The 18,622-nt window shown below is 46.0% G+C and overlaps 2 protein-coding genes across 2 annotated transcripts; one reads left to right on the top strand and one right to left on the bottom strand.

Moving 5' to 3' along the window:
• The first annotated feature begins 3,502 nt into the window (after positions 1–3,502).
• Positions 3,503–5,362, top strand: ch25h (cholesterol 25-hydroxylase). Its single transcript, XM_034193843.1, has 3 exons — positions 3,503–3,951; positions 4,100–4,779; positions 4,920–5,362. The coding sequence occupies exons 1-2, from the start codon at positions 3,532–3,534 to the stop codon at positions 4,436–4,438; spliced, it is 759 nt and encodes a 252-aa protein (XP_034049734.1). The 5' UTR covers positions 3,503–3,531; the 3' UTR covers positions 4,439–4,779; positions 4,920–5,362.
• Positions 5,363–12,127: 6,765 nt separating this feature from the next.
• Positions 12,128–14,952, bottom strand: LOC117531503 (microfibril-associated glycoprotein 4-like). The gene is given in 6 exon segments (XM_034194617.1): positions 12,128–12,495; positions 12,999–13,085; positions 13,088–13,165; positions 14,197–14,293; positions 14,727–14,765; positions 14,849–14,952. Coding segments are annotated over 5 exon segments (543 nt in total). The 5' UTR covers positions 14,754–14,765; positions 14,849–14,952; the 3' UTR covers positions 12,128–12,241.
• Between the last annotated feature and the right edge of the window lie 3,670 nt (positions 14,953–18,622).

Genomic DNA, 18,622 nt, shown 5'->3' with positions numbered 1-18,622 from the left:
TTATCAGACAACTATTTTTAGGGTGCAATGACCCAACAAAAGCTGGTTTAATGGACCATAATGTAATTGTGCTAATATTTTGTGATTATTCATTATTTAATTTATTTTATCATTTTGGAGGCACAAAGGTCACTGGGCAGCCTAGACCAGGAGGATGTGACATTTACAGGTCTATCAGCACATTTAAAAAAAATGGTTGAAAAGTGCTAAGGGGTGCGATAAATAATAAAATAGTTTTGACAAAAACAACTACTAAATATAGCCGCAAGCTGTGATTGGGCCAGTCCAAGGACCCTGTGAACACTTGGACCCACTGATGCCCAATCCATGAATTGTGGTACTTTGGGACTGTAAATCATCGTGGTAACAGCAGGTTCCAGACAGAAACTGAGACTCTCCAAACACTGTGGCTTCAGCAGAAATCGAACCCTGAAAATGCCAAGTGAATAACTTACCAACTCACCTACTGAGCAGGTTGGAACCTGAGAAGGTTAGAGCTTACTTGTGTGAAACACCTTGGGGCAACTTTGTTGTGATTTGGTGCTATATAAATGAAAAGAAATTGAAATTGAATCTATGCGAATATTGATGAGTTGAGAAATTTCTTTTCATTTATATAGCGCCAAATCACAACAAAGTTGCCCCAAGGTGCTTCACACAAGTAAGGTCTAACCTTACTAACTCCCAGAGCAGCAGTGGTAAGGAAAAACTCCCTCTGAGGAAATTCCCTTCAGGATGGAGTTTTTTAGATTTCCACATGGGTAAGATCATGGTGCATGCAGGAGTTGAACCCTGAACCTCTCACATATGAAACAACTTGCCCACTGAGGAAGATGGGACCTAGAAATATTTGTGGTGGTATGTTAAATTTTGAGAAACAGAAAATAGGAAAGTGGGACAGGGTCACACTGCACCAGACCAGGAACTGGTTCACACTGCACCAGACCGGGAGCAGGGTCAAATGACACCAAACCAGAACCAGGGTGACATGACAAAAGATCAGGAACAGGGTCCCAGATACCAGACCAGGAGCAGGGTTCCAGAAAATTGTAGACCGGGAACACATTCACACCACACCAGACCACAAACAAGGTCACGCAAAACCAGATCGGGAGCACGTTCACACAGCACCAGACCAGGAGCAGGGTAACATGACACCAGATCAGGAACAGGGTCCCAGATACCACACCAGGAGCACGTTCACACTGCACCAGACCAGGATCAGGGTTCCAAGATATCAGACCAGTAGCACATTCACCACTCGCCCACACCTTCAGCTTGAAGCTCTGTGGACTTGCATGTGTGCTGAAGAACACGAGGAGACAGACATTTCATTTATTCTGACTGTAGCGATGTTGTGCAACTCATCATGTCTGAGCAGGACTGTGACAACACAGAAAAACACATTCCTGGCTCCGGAAGTCTTCATACCTGTGCCGGGCCCTAAAGTCCACCTGGTCCACAGTCAGCAGGTTTGTGCTCAACTGATTTGTGGATTCAAACCCGAAGAGCACACGTGACTCTGCATACTTTCCATCATGCTCAATGAGGTCATGTGATCATTGAGCTTCGTCTGCTGAATTACATCAACAGGAAGAACTCAGTCTGGATGTGGACTGAAAAAAAATACATATAAGTTTTTTTAATCAACATTTCTACCAGATTTCCACAACTGGATCCAGTGCTGTAGATGAAACCTGTCAGTCACACAGATGGTGAAGCAGAAACGAGATGAGTGCAGAGTTGGAGCTCTGACATTCATATTAAAACTTAACATGCAACAATGTATCGTTTTAATGCAACCGAAAAATTATCAAATGATGAAAGTATCTCTGAGTGACATTGTACTTAGTTTTTAACTCATTCTACTGCTGATCCAACAAGCAAAATCAAATGTGAGAAATAAATAATTACTCATCAGAAACCCAATGAAATTTTGATTTAATTAATTATGCTCTTCACAGTCTATAGACATTAGGTGTAAAAATGGCAACATGTTTACTTTTAATAATAGCCCAGTAGTGGGTCACATGACCCAAGTAACTTTTTCAAACTCAACTATTCAAACCTTAACTATTTATTTAAATGTGCACTGACATTCTGCAGCAGTCAGCGATGGGCCGAAACAATAGTCTCAAACCAATGGCCCGGGGACCAGATGAGGCCTGAGAACCGGTGTTGCCGACCGAATGGTCTCCCTAAAAATCAGTTCCCCCTGATGATGCGGTTCACGGCTTATCACCTCGTTTCTGCTTCAGACTGAACTCCAATCATCATCTATCTCAGCGACAGATATCTGAAGTTTCTGTACAACAATCATTTCCACATAAATTCAGCATTGTTTCATCATGAAAGGCGGCGGAAGCGATCAGAGCACCGCAGCTAAATGAGCTGCTAGCTGATGCGTTCACTGCGCATCAGTCATTTCAAAGTGTCACGGAATTTCATTGAGTTTCTGCTTAAAACTGACTTTAGAATGATTTAAGAGGTTTTACCTTTATTATCTGATGGTTAATAATCCCATTAATCCATTTGATCGCTTTGGGTGAAGAGACTCAGTCTCAGACGTGCTGCTGTGGTCCGAAATGACGCACGCACAGACGCAAAAGGGGGCCGTTTTTTAGGGGCGGACCGTTCAGTCTGCGACACTGGTAGTTTATGGCCCGCAGATTTTTGGTTCTAAATGATGTATTATTAAATACAGACTGAAATATACTGTAATTTTACATCTTCACAATAAAACAATGTGGATAACTCTGCCTATTATGATGTCATTGACTCAGTTTGTACATGGCTGCCAAAATAACGCCAAACACAAACTCACTTCATTCCAGACGCACAGTTTTATGAGGTTATGTGTTCACCGCCGTTGTAATCCACCATGCCAGTGGTTTTAAATCCCAGCGACACTAGTAAGCGGTTAACAAGCAAAAACTCAATAGGCATTGCTGCTACCAGAGCTGCCATCCGTCCCGCATCGGGGCGGGGCGGTCCCGGGATTTACCCCCGTGTCACGCATCCCACATGAGTGTGTGTGGGACGCTCATTAGTCCCGCGGTTATGTGGGTCCAAGCCCACCCCCAGACTCCCCTAGTTGCACTCGTGGTCACGCGTGGGTGTCCCACATTGGTACATTCAAATGTTGACAGGTATGCTGCTACTACTACTATACTACAACAATGACAACAGCTACTACCACTAGTATTACAACCATTACTACTATGAATACTACAATGACTACTACTACTATCATCATTACCATTTCAATGACTACTACTACAAAGAGTCCTGTATTTCCTGCGGTGCAGTTTGTCATTGCACGTCATTTAGAAGTCCCCCCTGACTCGTGTTTTACGGTAAGAGTGAAGGTGTTGAGAACATCCTCACAGGGTGTGAACACCCCGGAGGCTTTTCATTTCAGGAGAGGAAGTACTTATTAGTTCATAGTAGGTGTGGCCATCAGTGTGGTGGGCGTGGCTGAGCAGTAAAAAAGCAGCGGACTGATGAAGAAATAAGCCTTTTGAAGAAACCATGCTACAGCCGCTGTGGACCTTCATCCTGGGACACTCGTCCGTCCTGCACTCACCTTTTTTCCCAGCGCTCTTCTCTCTGTCTGTCTACCTCATCTTCTGTCTGCCCTTCATCCTGCTGGACGTCCTGTCGTCCAGGTGGGCCCTGCCGCGCAGGTACAAGCTGCAAAATCAGAGCGCCGTCAGCTGGTCCTCGGCATGGAGCTGCTTTGCTCTGACGCTCTACAACCACCTGGTCTTCATCTTCCCGCTGACACTGATCCACTGGTACCTGAGACCTATCCAGCTGCCTGCGGAGGCTCCGCCCCTGCACAGACTCCTGACAGGTGTGCTGGTCTGCCTGCTGCTCTTTGACCTCCAGAGTTTTCTGTGGCACCTGCTGCACCACCGGGTGGCCTGGCTATACCGCACCTTCCACAAGGTAAAAACCTCCTGTCCCTTTTGACCCCTGTCTTTAATGTCTCCTTTTAGCAGGTATATTGTCATGATATAATGTTCATTATGACAGTAGTTTAATTTCAGCATGTCTGTCATGTTTCTTTGTCATCATTATTCTTGTGTTTTTTAAGGTGCACCACACCTTTGTCGCCACCTCCGCCCTCACCACAGAATACACCGGAGCCTGGGAGACCCTCAGCCTCGGGTTCTTCGCCTCCATCAATCCCATCATGCTCGGCTGCCACCCGCTCACTGCACTCATCTTCTTCGTCGTCAACATCGGGCTCTCTGTGGAGGGCCACTGTGGCTACGATCTGCCCTGGGCCACCCACCGTCTGGTACCACTCGGCCTGTATGGTGGAGCCCCCCACCACGACCTACACCACCTCAAGTCCAATTGCAACTACGCCCCCTACTTCACACACTGGGATTGCCTGGCCGGGACACTGCAGATTGCGAGACAGAGTTGATGGAAATAGGTCTGAACAAGCAGATGTTTCAAGATGTCCCATAAAAGATTTTGAATTTTGATTCGACTTTGCAGATGATGCTGCGATCTTTTACCCTGATTGCAGCAGTTGAGATGCTGACGGAGGTATCGGCATGTCCTGGATTGTCATGGACCCAGACTAAGATCCAGACTTTCAGTGGCTTCCTGGACTCGGCCATCAGAAGTGTATCTGTATGGAGGTGAAAGTGTTGAACGTGTAGAGACGTTCACTGATCTCACCGGTGATGTTCATGTCTCTGTGTCCTCTGCCTTTGAGATCCAAAGACATCTGAGAAGATCTAATAGCGTCATGAGTCAAAGGTTAGAAGTGTTTGATGATGTCGATATATTTGTATGACAATGAAAGTCCAAGGCTTTAGGGTCCTGGTGCTTCCTGTTTTACTGTTGTCAGACTTAGACTCTAACCACTTAAAGTCACAACTGGATGTCTCTGGTACCAGGTCACTTTGGAAGATATTTTGGCCCCACTGGGATGACTTTGTGTCAAATGAACGGTTTCTTCTGAAGACTGTGCTGGGGAGGCCATGTGGCTGAGGGTTGAGGACAAGGACACACCTGCGATTTCCCTGACTGCAACAAATAAATGGTTACTTGGGAGATGTGGGGATAGACTGGTTATGTGCTTGGGTGGTTACCATCCAGGATCAAAACCAATTCCATGGTTTGGTCAGTGTGGCAGCACCAGCGTTCCCCCAAACACGACCCATTGCTGGGAGGCAAATCCTGACCTTCAACGCTGTGATTAGTCCTACAGAGGGCCCCAACACCAGTAATTCATTAATTTGAATTATATATTGGTGTATATGTACTGTGTACATATATACATAGTTGTGTATGTTGTGTACTGTTATATTGTACATATTGTCTGTATATGTATAGTATAAAAAATAAATTCCTGGTGTGTATTAATGTACTTTGTGAATAAATTTGATTGTAATTACAACACAAAGCTCCGCCCTCTAAGTCTTGCAACAGCCTTATTGCATAGCTGATGCTATACTGCCGCCATGTGGTCAAGATCTGCAGTGTACAAACACAAAGATAAAATTAAATTGACATTGATCACATTAAATATGACTTCTTAAAATTTACAGTATGTTATGAATTTATAACTGAAATAAATATTTCTGTTGTTAAGAAAGGGGACTTTTGGAGATGATGAAGATTATCATGATTTGTCTATACGTTTATTTACATACAGTAGTGTTCAGAATAATAGTAGTGCTATGTGACTAAAAAGATTAATCCAGGTTTTGAGTATATTTATTGTTACATGGGAAACAAGGTACCAGTAGATTCAGTAGATTCTCACAAATCCAACAAGACCAAGCATTCATGATATGCACACTCTTAAGGCTATGAAATTGGGCTATTATTAAAAAAAAAAGTAGAAAAGGGGGTGTTCACAGTAATAGTAGTGTGGCATTCAGTCAGTGAGTTCGTCAATTTTGTGGAACAAACAGGTGTGAATCAGGTGTCCCCTATTTAAGGATGAAGCCAGCACCTGTTGAACATGCTTTTCTCTTTGAAAGCCTGAGGAAAATGGGATGTTCAAGACATTGTTAAGAAGAACAGCGTAGTTTGATTAAAAAGTTGATTGGAGAGGGGAAAACATATATGCAGGTGCAAAAAATTATAGGCTGTTCATCTACAATGATCTCCAATGCTTTAAAATGGACAAAAAAAAAAAACCAGAGACGCGTGGAAGAAAACGGAAAACAACCATCAAAATGAATAGAAGAATAACCAGAATGGCAAAGGCTCACCCATTGATCAGCTCCAGGATGATCAAAGACAGTCTGGAGTTACCTGTAAGTGCTGTGACAGTTAGAAGATGCCTGTGTGAAGCTAATTTATTTGCAAGAATCCCCCGCAAAGTCCCTCTGTTAAATAAAAGACGTGCAGAAGAGGTTACAATTTGCCAAAGAACACATCAACTGGCCTAAAGAGAAATGGAGGAATATTTTGTGGACTGATGAGAGTAAAATTGTTCTTTTTGGGTCCAAGGGCCGCAGACAGTTTGTGAGACGACCCCCAAACTCTGAATTCAAGCCACAGTTCACAGTGAAGACAGTGAAGCATGGTGGTGCAAGCAACATGATATGGGCATGTTTCTCCTACTATGGTGTTGGGTCTATATACCAGGTATCATGGATCAGTTTGGATATGTCAAAATACTTGAAGAGGTCATGTTGCCTTATGCTGAAGAGGACATGCCCTTGAAATGGGTGTTTCAACAAGACAATGACCCCAAGCACACTAGTAAATGAGCAAAATCTTGGTTCCAAACCAACAAAATTAATGCCTCGCAGATGTGAAGAAATCATTAAAAACTGTGGTTATACAACTAAATACTAGTTTAGTGATTCATAGGATTGTTAAAAACAGTTTGAACATAACAGTTTTGAGTTTGTAGTGTCAACAGTAGATGCTATTATTGTGAACACCCCCTTTTCTTTTTTTTACTAATAGCCCAATTTCATAGCCTTAAGAGTGTGCATATCATGAATGCTTGGTCTTGTTGGATTTGTGAGAATCTACTGAATCTACTGGTACCTTGTTTCCCATGTAACAATAAGAAATATATATCCAGAGTCCTGGAGATGTGCAGGTCGTGGAGAGATGGAAGGCTACAGCCGATCACCTTCTCAGCAGAGGCCACAATGCGCTGCCGTCTGTGTCTGTCCCTGGCTGTGGCCCCGGCGTACCACACCGTGATGGAGGAGCAGAGGATGGACTCGATGATGGCCGTGTAGAACTGCACCATCAGCTGGACAGGCAGCTTGGCCTTCTTCAGCTGCCGCAGGAAGTACATCCTCTGCTGGGCCTTCTTGATGATGGAGCTGATGGTTGACTCCCACTTGAGGTCCTGGGTGATGGTGGTGCGGAGGAAGCGGCGACAGACCACAGTGGTGATGGGGCTGTGGCTTTCCTGAAGTCCACGATCATCTCCACTGTTTCTGGGCGTTGAGCTCCAAGTTGTTGCTGCTGCACCAGGTCACCAGCCGGTCCACCTCCCTCCTGTAGGCAGACTCATCCCCATCCGAAATGAGTCAGATGAGGGTGGTGTCGTCCGCAAACTTGATGAGCTTTACAGAATCATGGCTGGAGGTGCAGCAGTTAGTGTAGAGGGAGAAGAGCAGAGGGGAAAGGACACAGCCCTGTGGAGATCCTGTGCTGAGAGCCCGAGTGTTCCAGACATTTTTTCCCAGCCTCACACGCTGACTCCAGTCCGTCAGGAAGTCTGTGATCCACCTGCAGGTGAAGCTGGGCACATGGAGCAGAGAAAGCTTGTCCTGGAGCAAAGCTGGAAGGATGGTGTTGAATGCAGAGCTGAAGTCCACAAACAGGATCCTAGCGTAGGTTTCTGGGGAGTCCAGGTGCTGCAGGATGGAGTGCAGGGCCAGGTTTATGGCGTCTTCTACAGACCTGTTGGCTCTGTAGGCAAACTGCAGGGGGTCCAGGAGGGGGTCGGTGATGGACTTCAGGTGGGATAAAACCAGGCATTCGAAGGTCTTCATGACTACAGATGTGAGAGCCACAGGCCTGTAGTCATTAAGTCCAGTGACGCGTGGTTTCTTGGGGACTGGAACTATGATTGAGGACTTGAAACAGACTGGAACATGGCATGACTCCAGGGAGGTGTTGAAGATCCCCATGAAGACTGGGGCCAGCTCATCAGCGCAGTGTCTCAGGGTGGCAGGAGAGACACAGTCTGGGCCAGGGGCCTTACGTGGATTCAGCCTTTTGAAATGTCTCCTCACGTCCTCCTCTTGGACCGAGAGGGCAGCGGGGGGAGGGCAGCAGTGAGAGGGAGGAGGTCCAGAGTGTTTGAGTATCCAGTTGTGTGGAGGGTGGGGAGGTGTGAGTCCTTGTCTTCAAAGCGTGAATAGAAGACATTCAGGTCGTTGGCCAGCTTCAGGTCGTCAACAGAACGAGGTGCTTTGGGCTTGTAGTTGGTGATCTCTTTCAACCCCCTCCACACAGAGGCCGAGTCGTTGGCAGAGAACCTTTGCTGCAGATGTGAACTGTACATGGATTTAGCCTTTGCCACCTCCTTGCTAAATCTGTACTTTGCACCTCTATAGCTGTCTCTGTCTCCTTCTCTGAAAGCCACCTCTTTCTGCTGATGGAGCTGCTGGAGTTTAGGTGTGAACCAGGGCTTGTCATTGTTATATCTCACCCTGGTATGCTGTGGGATGATGCCGTCTTCACACAAATGAATATATGACGTCACAGTGTCCGTGTAGTCATCTAGACTGTCTGTTGAAGCCTCAAACATATCCCAATCCGTGGTGGCCAAGCACGCGCGTAGCTCCTCTACAGCTTCATTGCTCCACACTTTAGACGTCCTCACAACAGGTTTAGAGAGTTTAAGTCTCTGTCTGTACGTGGGGATCAAGTGGACCATCACGTGATCTGAGAGTCCCAAAGCTGCACGGGTCACCGCGCGGTAGGCGCCGCTCACTGTCGTGTAACAATGATCTAACGTGCTCCCTTCTCTGATCGGGCATTTAACAAACTGTTTGTATTTTGGTAATTCCTGACTGAGATTCCCTTTGTTAAAATCACCGAGAATTATAACAAGAGAGTCCGGAAAGTTTCTCTACACACTCATAATCTGATCCGCGAGCGCGCGCTCGGCCTCGTGCAAGTCCGCGCTCGGTGGAATATACACAGAGCAAAGTATGAAAGAGTTAAACTCATGTGGAGAGTAGAACGGTCTGCAGTTTATGAAGAGATATTCCAGAGAGGGACAGCAGTGTTGGGAGATCACAGTCACATCGGAGCACCAGGCGTTGTTGATATAGAAGCAGAGTCCTCCACCTCTTGTTTTTCCACCAGAGAAAAACAAGAGGTGGAGGACTGATTAATTGATTGAGTGAATTATTGATGTTGGTGTGAACAATGTCTGTGGTCTGTGTGTGTCCGTGTGTCATAAGCTCACACACATATTGCCCAACTCCAGCAGCTAATGTTAGCTGCGTTTGTTCCATCACGACAAAAGATACAAAGTTACGACATCATTTTGTGCTCAAAGTCTCTTTAATTGAATCAGCAGAAAAAGAATCTGGTCAGAGTTTAAAACTGCCACCAAAAAAAAAAAAAAAAAAAAAACCAAACCCACAACCAGGACAACAGTGATATCTAGTGGTGAACTGTGCTTATTTTAGCAGATAAATCCAGATTTGTTCACCAGACTATTTGACAACAGGATATCTCAAAAACACTTTAACAGGACCATTTTTTAAACATATTTGTGTCTCTAAAGCATCACTGGGGGGCGCTGTTTTCTGTCGAAATTTCACTGGATTCAGTGGAACACAGTTAAAGCTCTGTGCACTCCAGGTCCACGGTTGTGAACCTCAGGGAGGTGGCCCCCTCAGGGCCAGGTGTGTTTTGCTCAAAGCTCATCAAAATTGTGTAGGTGTGCACATGGTAAATACAATCAAAACAACGCAGCAACGCAACTGAGTTCAACAGTGCGTGAATGTGAGGTATCATTGCATTTGACAGAAAAACACTGTTGAAACAGTCATTTACCATATTTAACTAAAAAACAAACAATTGCCCAACAGGGTGCCAGACTGTAAGGTGTTGGCAGGAGAGAGTGTAGCTGGACAGCATAGGATGGTGGTTTGTAGGATGACTTTAGAGGTGAAGAAGAGGAAGAGAGTGAGAGATCAACAAAGGAGGAAGACTGTTGTGTGAAATTCAGTGAGCAGAGGGGAAGCAATTTTGGACAACTGGAAAAGAACTGCAGATGTGATGAGGGAGACAGCTAGGAAGGTACTGGACAGCGGAAGGAAGACAAAGAGACTTGAGGGTGGAATGAAGATATCCAGGAAAGCATAAGGAGAAAGAGGTTGGCAAAAGATAATTGGGATAGTTGGAGAGATGAAGAAAGTAGACAGGAGTACAAGGAGATGCAAAGTAAGGCAAAAAGAGAAGTGGCAAAGGCAAAGGAAAAGGCATTTAGCCTGAGGAGTGGAGACGAAGTGTGCTGGTTCCTATTTGATGTGCAGAGCTGCAGTGAGTACAGAGGCATAAAGTTGATCAGCCACAGCATGAAGTTATGGGAAAGACTAGCAGAAGCTAGGCTTGAAAACAGGTGAAGATCTGTGAGGAACAATATGGTTTCATGCCAAGAAAGAGCACTACAGATGCAATGTTTGCTCTGAGAGTACTGAGTTACATTGTGTGTTTGTGGATTTAGAGAAAGCTTATGACAGGGTGCCAAGAGAAGAGTTGTGGTATTGCATGAGGAAGTCTGGAGTGGCAGACAAGTATGTGAGGGTGGTGCAGAATATGCAGAAGTGTGACCGGAGGACCTTTGTGGCCGGGACAGTGGTGGGATTGAACCCTGGATTGATCAAACTAAAGACCAGAACTCTACCAGGTCAGCCAAGGGGGAATTCCCCATTAGCCAAGCTCGCGGGAACATCTTTTCAATCTGGACTTCACCTTGCTACATATCTCCCCACCATTTTTGACTTTATCCCAAAGTCACAGGTGCATTTAAGCATGTTCTGTGACTACCCACATCCTGCCGACAACGCCAATTGTGACCAGAGGACCTTTGTGGCCGGGACAGCGGTGGGATCAAACCCCAGACTGCTCAAACTAAAGACCAGAACTCTACCAGGTCAGCCAAAGGGGAATTCCCCGTTAGCCAAGCTAGCGGGAACATCTTTTCAATCCGGACTTCACCTTGCTACACAAGGATAGTGTGGCAGTGGTGAGATGCGCAGTAGGAATGACAGACTCATTCAAGATGGAGGTGGGATTACACCAAGGATCAGCACTGAGTCCTTTCTTGCTTGTAATGGTGATAGATAGGTTGACAGATGAGACCAGACAGGAGTCTCCATGGACTATGATATAAGCAGATGACATTGTGATCTGTAGTGAGAGTAGAGAGCAGGTTGAGTCTAGCCTGAAAAGGTGGAAATATGCTCTGCAGAGCAGGAGAATGAAAGTCAGTAGGAGCAAGACTGAGTCCATGTGTGTGAATGAGAGGGAGCCCAGTGAAATAGTGCGGTTACAAGGAGTAGAAGTGATGAAAGTAGAAGGGTTTAAATACTTGAGGTCAACTGTCCAAAGTAATGGAGAGTGTGGTAGAGAGGTGAAGAAAAGAGTGCAGGCAGGGTGGAGTGGGTGGAGAAAGGTGACAGGAGTGATTTGTGACTGAAGAATATCTGCAAGAGGGAAGGGGAAAGTTTACAAGACAGTAGTGAGACCAGCTATGGTGAACAGCTTAGAGATGGTGGAACTAACAAAAAGGAAAACAGAGCTGGAGGTGGCAGAGCTGAAGATGTTGCAATTCTCTTTTGGAGGAACAAGAATGGACAGAATTAGGAATTAACATATCAGAGGAACAGCTCAGGTGGGACGGTTTGGAGATAAAGTTAGAGAAGCGAGATTGAGATAGTTTGGACAGATGCAGAGGAGGGACCCAGGGTATATAGGGAGAAGGATGCTAAGGATGGAGCCACCAGGCAGGAGGTGAAGAGGGAGGCCAAAGTGGAGGTTTATGGATGTGGTGAGGGAGGACATGCAGATGGGTGGTGTGACAGAGGAAGATACAGAGGACAGGGTCAGATGGAAACGACCGATCTGCTGTGGCAACCCAAACGGGAGCAGGCGAAAGACAAAGAAGATTTTTTTTTTTTAGTGTGTGAGCCTGACAGAAAACATGAGCAAAGTGACCAAATTTGATTTTAGGATAGGGGCAGAGTTACTGCTGGAAATCTGAACAGATCTAAGAATCGGGACGGATCTGCATATGGATGGATTTCAGGGAATAATATAAACCCTTCCAGGTGTACCACACTACTCCAGTTGCGTATACGGATTTATCCTGACCCCAGCGGTAAACCCCGTTAGGATTAGTCGTATGACAACTACCATACCAGAATCCTCCATAGTACAACTTAGCACAGCTTTTTGATGATTTATCCTGATCTTTGTCGAATGTGGAGAATTTCAGTCCATTGTGAGGACCAAAGGAATCTCCTGCAGAAACACAACGACAAACACAGTGTGTAATTGCAGCACTACTACTACTACTACTACTATCTGCAAACACTAAATAGACAGGATATCTATAATGATTTTCTATCTGATACTCAAAGCGTTTTACAATAACACTTCCTGTCCCTGCGAGATCAGATTTTAACGTTCTGCTATTAATCTATAAAATTATTCACGGACTAGCACCTCCCTACTTAGCTGACTTACTTAAACCCTACGTACCAGCCCGGGCTCTGCGTTCTCAGGGTGCAGGACTACTTTGTCCCTAGGGTGAATAAAAAGTCTGCGGGTCACAGAGCTTTCTCTTATCATGCCCCTGTTCTGGGGAATGATCTCACTGTCAATAAAACAGTCAGATTCTTTAGAGACTCGCTCACTCTCTTACACACACAGTATCAGACAGAGGTGTTAGCTGTGTACTGCTATCCTGTAGTGTTAGCTGCGTACCACTACCCCAAGGTGCAAGCTGCGCACTGCTAACTCACCTGCTCCTCCGTTAATGAATCCTGATACGTGCAGTTTATAGCCATCACATTCTGGATCGACTGAGAACGACTTGTAATGAGCGTAGACTTTTTTCCAGCGAAATCCTCCATCAGGACCAGCAGCTCAGATTTTCTCAGGTAGGTCAGGTGGTGAATGTTGTTGAGACCTGAAGACCCATAAACAAATGTTACAAAGAATATGCATGCTCACATTACGGGTAATTTAATAATAACATGTAAGTCCCCTTCTGTTTCTTCCTTGTTTCACTGAAGGACTCGAAGTGGACCTATAGAGCCCTGCTCTACATTCCTTTAAGGGGCAAGAACTGGACTTCTCGTCATCTGATGGGTTCTTCAGTACAGTTTGACCACTTTGTTAATTCAGGTATGTTTGTCTGACATGCATTAAGAAAAAAAAAGGCTTTCAATCCAAGCTGCTCCTGAATGTTTGTATTCATATTATTTTATTTTTTTTTAAATTAAGCAGATTTTTTTATATATCTCATCAATTTCACTTTGGACAAAATTACAGAAGTAAAATTAGGACACAGAGGAATATTGACTGAACAACATCTTAGTTGTTAAAAATACATTAATTCTCATTGTTCTTAATATTGTTATTTTCATTGTTTTTGTTGTATGTACAATTGTTTTAAAACTGTGATCAAAAGCGGATTTTTATTCTAACGGGGCGGGGGAGCATGGCCCTTTCTTCTCACCTCCCTAGCCATGCACCTGGACAGGAGTTTATGTTTGTGGAAACCACTACCTGATTGGCCGGGATGAAGGTCATATCACACTCACTGTCCATCAGAAATGGACTTTGTGTGTATTTGAAGCAATGTGAAACATTTTTAAAGCTCTCACCGTGACAGTGCAGAATGGTAAGTAAGCGAGACTGATGTGCACTGTTGATGATCTGTGTGAATAAAATAGGCTTGATGTGTATTCAAACCAGTGTGAAATTGTTTTTAAAATGTGCACCATGTCTCTGCAGTGAAGCGGCAGAGCCATGAGTCTCTGTTCGCTCTCACCGCACTTATAAAGTGAAGCAGAAAGATGATGTGCTCACTTTTTTTTTTTTTTTCTATTTTATCCAACACCGATCAATTAAAAATTTCCTTGCTCGAGCTGATTCTGAGCAGCTCCGATCAGATTAGGACATCCCGAGTTTGTTATTGACTTTTTCGTGTCTCACCGAGCCAGTACTCTCCAGCAGAGCTGCCGAAGGCCGCCTTATAGAGACTCCAGGGCTGGTAGAAGTTCACTGAGCCGTGCACCCTCCTCTGGAACACCTGAAGTCATAATTACATTAAACAGCAAAGAAAATCATCACCGTGTCGACACTGAGGTGAGCGTTCACCACACAGCAGGAAGTGATGGTTCCACAGCGGCAGACAAAAATGCAGACTGTCAATAAAAATATCTTGAGACATTTCAGAATCCAAACACAATTTTAGTAAGACACTGAATTATTTCAGGCTGTCAACACAATATGTCCATACAGATATCAGGGGGTGTAGTATGACCCACAAGGACTAAAGTGTTTCTGGACTCTGGGAGAATATTAATAATCTTGAATGGAAGCTGCTTGCATTGATCCTGAGGGATTGTTCTTTTTTAATGGCATTTAAATTCTTTTTTAAGATTTTATTCTGAAAGACTGACAGGAAGCGCTCAAAATTAATCTCCGTGACTTAATGATTGGACATAAACTGAAATACTCACTGTCCAGCGTCCACCCTGTGATTCCATGTCACAGTACACCTACATTACGACACAAATGATTGAAGAAATTAAAGTCAAACATCTGAAAGTCAGAAGGTGGTCCAGAGAGGATGATGGTCTACCTTCACACGAGACGTGGCTCCAATGGGATAGATGATGTACACTCCACTGGGTAGGGTTTTGTCATGCTGATGGATGTCACAGCAGTCCCGAGGTAGAAAGGGCTTCTTTCCAAAGGTCAACGGCGGAGCTAACAACAGGAGGAAGACATAGACCTGAAACTAGAGGTGATGATGATGAAGACCCTTCAATCTGACCTTTAATTCAGTAGACATGTTTTACAGGTTAAAAAACCAACAGCTCAACTGCACACGACAGAAGCTTTGGGATTAAGGCTATTGCCCAGAGGGATTTTAGCGGACAGAGGATCCTCTGGTCCTTCAGTTAAGTTTACTGTCATTATACAGATCCAAGCCAGTACAATGAAATTATCAGTCTTAATAAGGGCAGCAGAATATAACAAAAATAAAATTCAAAGGCAATCAGAGAGAAAAGGCAATGAGACAAAATACAATATCAGTAGTTTATGCTGCATAGCAGTCGCACCGATCCAGAACACAATAAAGTGACAGAGCATTTACTAAAGTGCGTTTGATAAGGGCTTAGTTCTTAGAGCCCTAATGATGTTCTCCTGCATCCTGGTCAACCTTTCATCATACTGTAATATCCTCGCTGCAGTGAGTCAGCCAAGGACCATGGTTCTCTTTCAGAGCTTTTATTTTTAACACACCAAAGACAACAGAGTTGCTGTTGCAGCCACAACTCACGCTGACGACACCTTCTCTTTTTTCCCCAAACCAGTTCACTGGCCGTAAAACTTCTGCCCTTGCTCCTCAAATCGTAATTCCTCTTTTGTCTCATGCCAGCCTTCTCCAGCTGGTCCCTGGCAAACGTGTGGGCTATCTCGAGACGATCTTGCAGCTTTCTTGCATACTCCGGCCCTGGTGGGTCCCGTGTTGTGTCTGGTGGCCGCCCAAAAACCAGCTCAGCTGGTGTCCGGATTTCCCTAGCCAGCATCAGCATGGCAGGGGTACAGTTTGTAGAGCTCTGGACAGCAGAGCGGTAGGCCATCAAAACCAGGGGAATGTGTCTGTCCCAGTCGCGCTGGTGGGTGGCAGTAAGGATTGCTAGCTGCTGCTGCATTGTGCGGTTAAAACGCTCCACTAACCCGTCACTCTGTGGATGTAATGGTGTGGTGCGTGTTTTCTGCACATTCAACCGGTCACACAAAGCTGTGAAAACCTTGGACTCGAAGTTCCGGCCCTGGTCACTGTGGATTATGTCAGGTGTTCCAAACCGGCTGAACATGCCCTCCAACAGGGCGTCTGCCACTGTTTCTGCTTCTTGATCCGGCAGAGCATAAGCTTCTGGCCATTTTGTAAAGTAGTCCATCGCACAGAGCACATACTTATTTCCTCTGTCAGACACTGGAAAGGGGCCCATGATGTCCACCGCTACCCTCTCCATGGGCTCCCCAACTGCTTGCTGCTGTAGAGGGGCCCGGGACTGATCAAGGGGTCCTTTATAGGCTGCACAATCATTGCAGCGCCGACAGAAATCCTCGACATCACGGCGATGCTGACCCCAGTAGAACCCCTGGCGCAGCCGACGGAGGGTCTTAGTACTCACGAAGTGTCCTGAGCCTGTGCCCCCATGGCACGCCTTCAGCACTATCTGTCTAAGGGTTCTGGGGACCACTACCTGCCATCTCTCTTCCCCTGTGGCAGGCTCCTTCCATGCTCGCTGGAGTACCCCATCTAGCATGCGTAACATGCTAAACTTACTCCACAGGCCCTTAACAGTCCCCGACAGGCCCATCACCCCCTCCCAGGATGGTCTGACCCCGCTTTGGACCCACTGCCGCACACATTTCAACTCTTTGTCGTTTTCCTGCTGAGAGGCCCAATCCGCAGCCCCAACAACCTCTAGAGAGCAGCATGTTTGTTCAGCAGCCAACCCCACCCCCCTGAGTTCCATTTCCCTGGCATCCCTGCGGTCGCAGTAGCTGCAACCGTCCACTGCACATGGACGCCGGGACAGGGCATCAGCATTGGCGTGCTGGGCCCCTGGTCGATGCACGACACTGAAGTGAAAAGACTGCAACTCCTCCAGCCTGTTATGTGTCGACGCGGATTGAGGAGCGAACCTGCGTCAGACAGGACCCAGCGCTAAAAATAACCAGAAAACGGTTCCAAACAAAAACTATTTATTATACACCTGTGTTTAAAAGTGTAAAAACATAAAAAAAACAACGTCCCTCTGGTGGAGTTATCGTGGCTCGCTCTCCAGCGCCCGCAAGGATTAAAGCCGGCGCTCCTGGACTTCCTACCACCGCCAAACACCCCCCAGGTGGACACGACAAACTGATTCTCTGTGAAGCAAAGAGACGGTGAGGTAAATCAACAGATACAACTATATCTTCCAATAAACACACGCTGCCAGCAACACACTCAGGTCAGTGTCCTTTCTTTTACTTTATGCAAATGAGCAGCCTCTCACAACAAGTGGAGGATCACTTATCCTTCACGCCACAGCAGTGAGAAGCAAACTACGCAATTCTCTTTACAATTCCAGTACACTGTGTAACAAAACACCAAGTTACTATCAACAAGTACTTAAACACTTAATTACCTTTCGTGTGTGCTGACAGCATGTGTCCTCACCCCTCCCTGCTTCACGGGCTCGATGTGTCAAACCCAGGCGCGGTCCTCAGCGTCTCACAAACGAACGTCACAAGGTCGAGTTCCCGGCAGTTCTGCTTGAATCACACATGACTTAAATGCAGAACGCCATCCAATTATCTGCTTCAGCTGCAAGTTGTCCAGGTTGCACGTGAGCACCAAGCACAGGTGCTTTCCATGATGTTGATGAGGGTGAAGACTCTTCAGCCAGCACCTTCTTCACAGACAAATCAGCCCTCATGCCACCTGGAGAGCAAAGAAAAGAAAAGAACACCAAAACATCCAGCCACGCCCCCCCCAACACACAACACAGCCACCTTGCAACCTGGCCTTCCGGCTCCCTGAAAGATACCAGCCACTGAAGGGCTGCATGATCAGTCCTGATTGTGAAGGGCACGCCACATAAATAATACTTGAAGTGCCGGGCAGCCAAAACAACAGCAAGAAGCTCACGTCTGGTCACACAATAGCGTCTCTCACTCTTATTGACAACACGGCTGAAATATGCCACCACCCGCTCCCCTTCAGGACCCACCTGCGCCAATACTGCTCCCATTCCCACATCACTGGCATCCGTATCCAGCAAGAATGGCAAAGTGGGATCCGGTGTGATGAGAACAGGGGCATTTGTGAGAGCTTGCTTAAGGGTAGAAAATGCCTCTTGGCAGTTTGGTGTCCACATGAAAGGCTGGTTGTTCTGGAGGAGACGGAAAAGAGGGGCTCCTATGCAGGAAAAACCCTTCACGAACCTCCGATAGTAAGAGGCCAGCCCGAGAAAACTCTTGAGCTGCTTCTGGTTATCTGGGACTGGCCAGTCCCAGATAGCCTGAATTTTCACCTGGAGCGTGCTGATGCCTTCGCTGCTCACTTTGTGGCCAAGGAACTCCACCTCCCGCTGCATAAAGTGACACTTCTCCGGGTGCAACTTCAACCCGGCAGCAGCAATCCTTCCCAGCACCAGCCTCAGGGAGTCCAGCGCAGCCTCGAAGGACCTTCCATGGATCGTCCAGGTACACTAAGCACTCCTGTCGAGGAACCTTGGCCAGAACATTGTCCATAAGCCTCTCGAATGTCCCAGGCGCATTACACAGTCCAAAGCTGAGAACCTTGAACTGCCAATGTCCCCTGGTGGTGCTGAATGCTGTCTTTGGCCTG

The sequence above is a fragment of the Thalassophryne amazonica genome, chromosome 18 (genome assembly GCF_902500255.1).
Source record: "Thalassophryne amazonica chromosome 18, fThaAma1.1, whole genome shotgun sequence".
Taxonomy (NCBI): domain Eukaryota; kingdom Metazoa; phylum Chordata; class Actinopteri; order Batrachoidiformes; family Batrachoididae; genus Thalassophryne; species Thalassophryne amazonica.
Note: the sequence above shows the minus strand (reverse complement) of the source record. Positions and strands in the feature narration are given on the sequence as shown.

What these genes read in the sequence shown, in the direction of transcription:
- ch25h (XM_034193843.1), top strand. Translation starts at nt 3,532, where the DNA reads ATGCTACAGCCGCTGTGGACCTTCATCCTGGGACACTCGTCCGTCCTG. An exon ending in TATACCGCACCTTCCACAAG is followed by an intron (nt 3,952 to 4,099) that starts GTAAAAACCTCC and finishes GTGTTTTTTAAG; the next exon opens with GTGCACCACACCTTTGTCGC.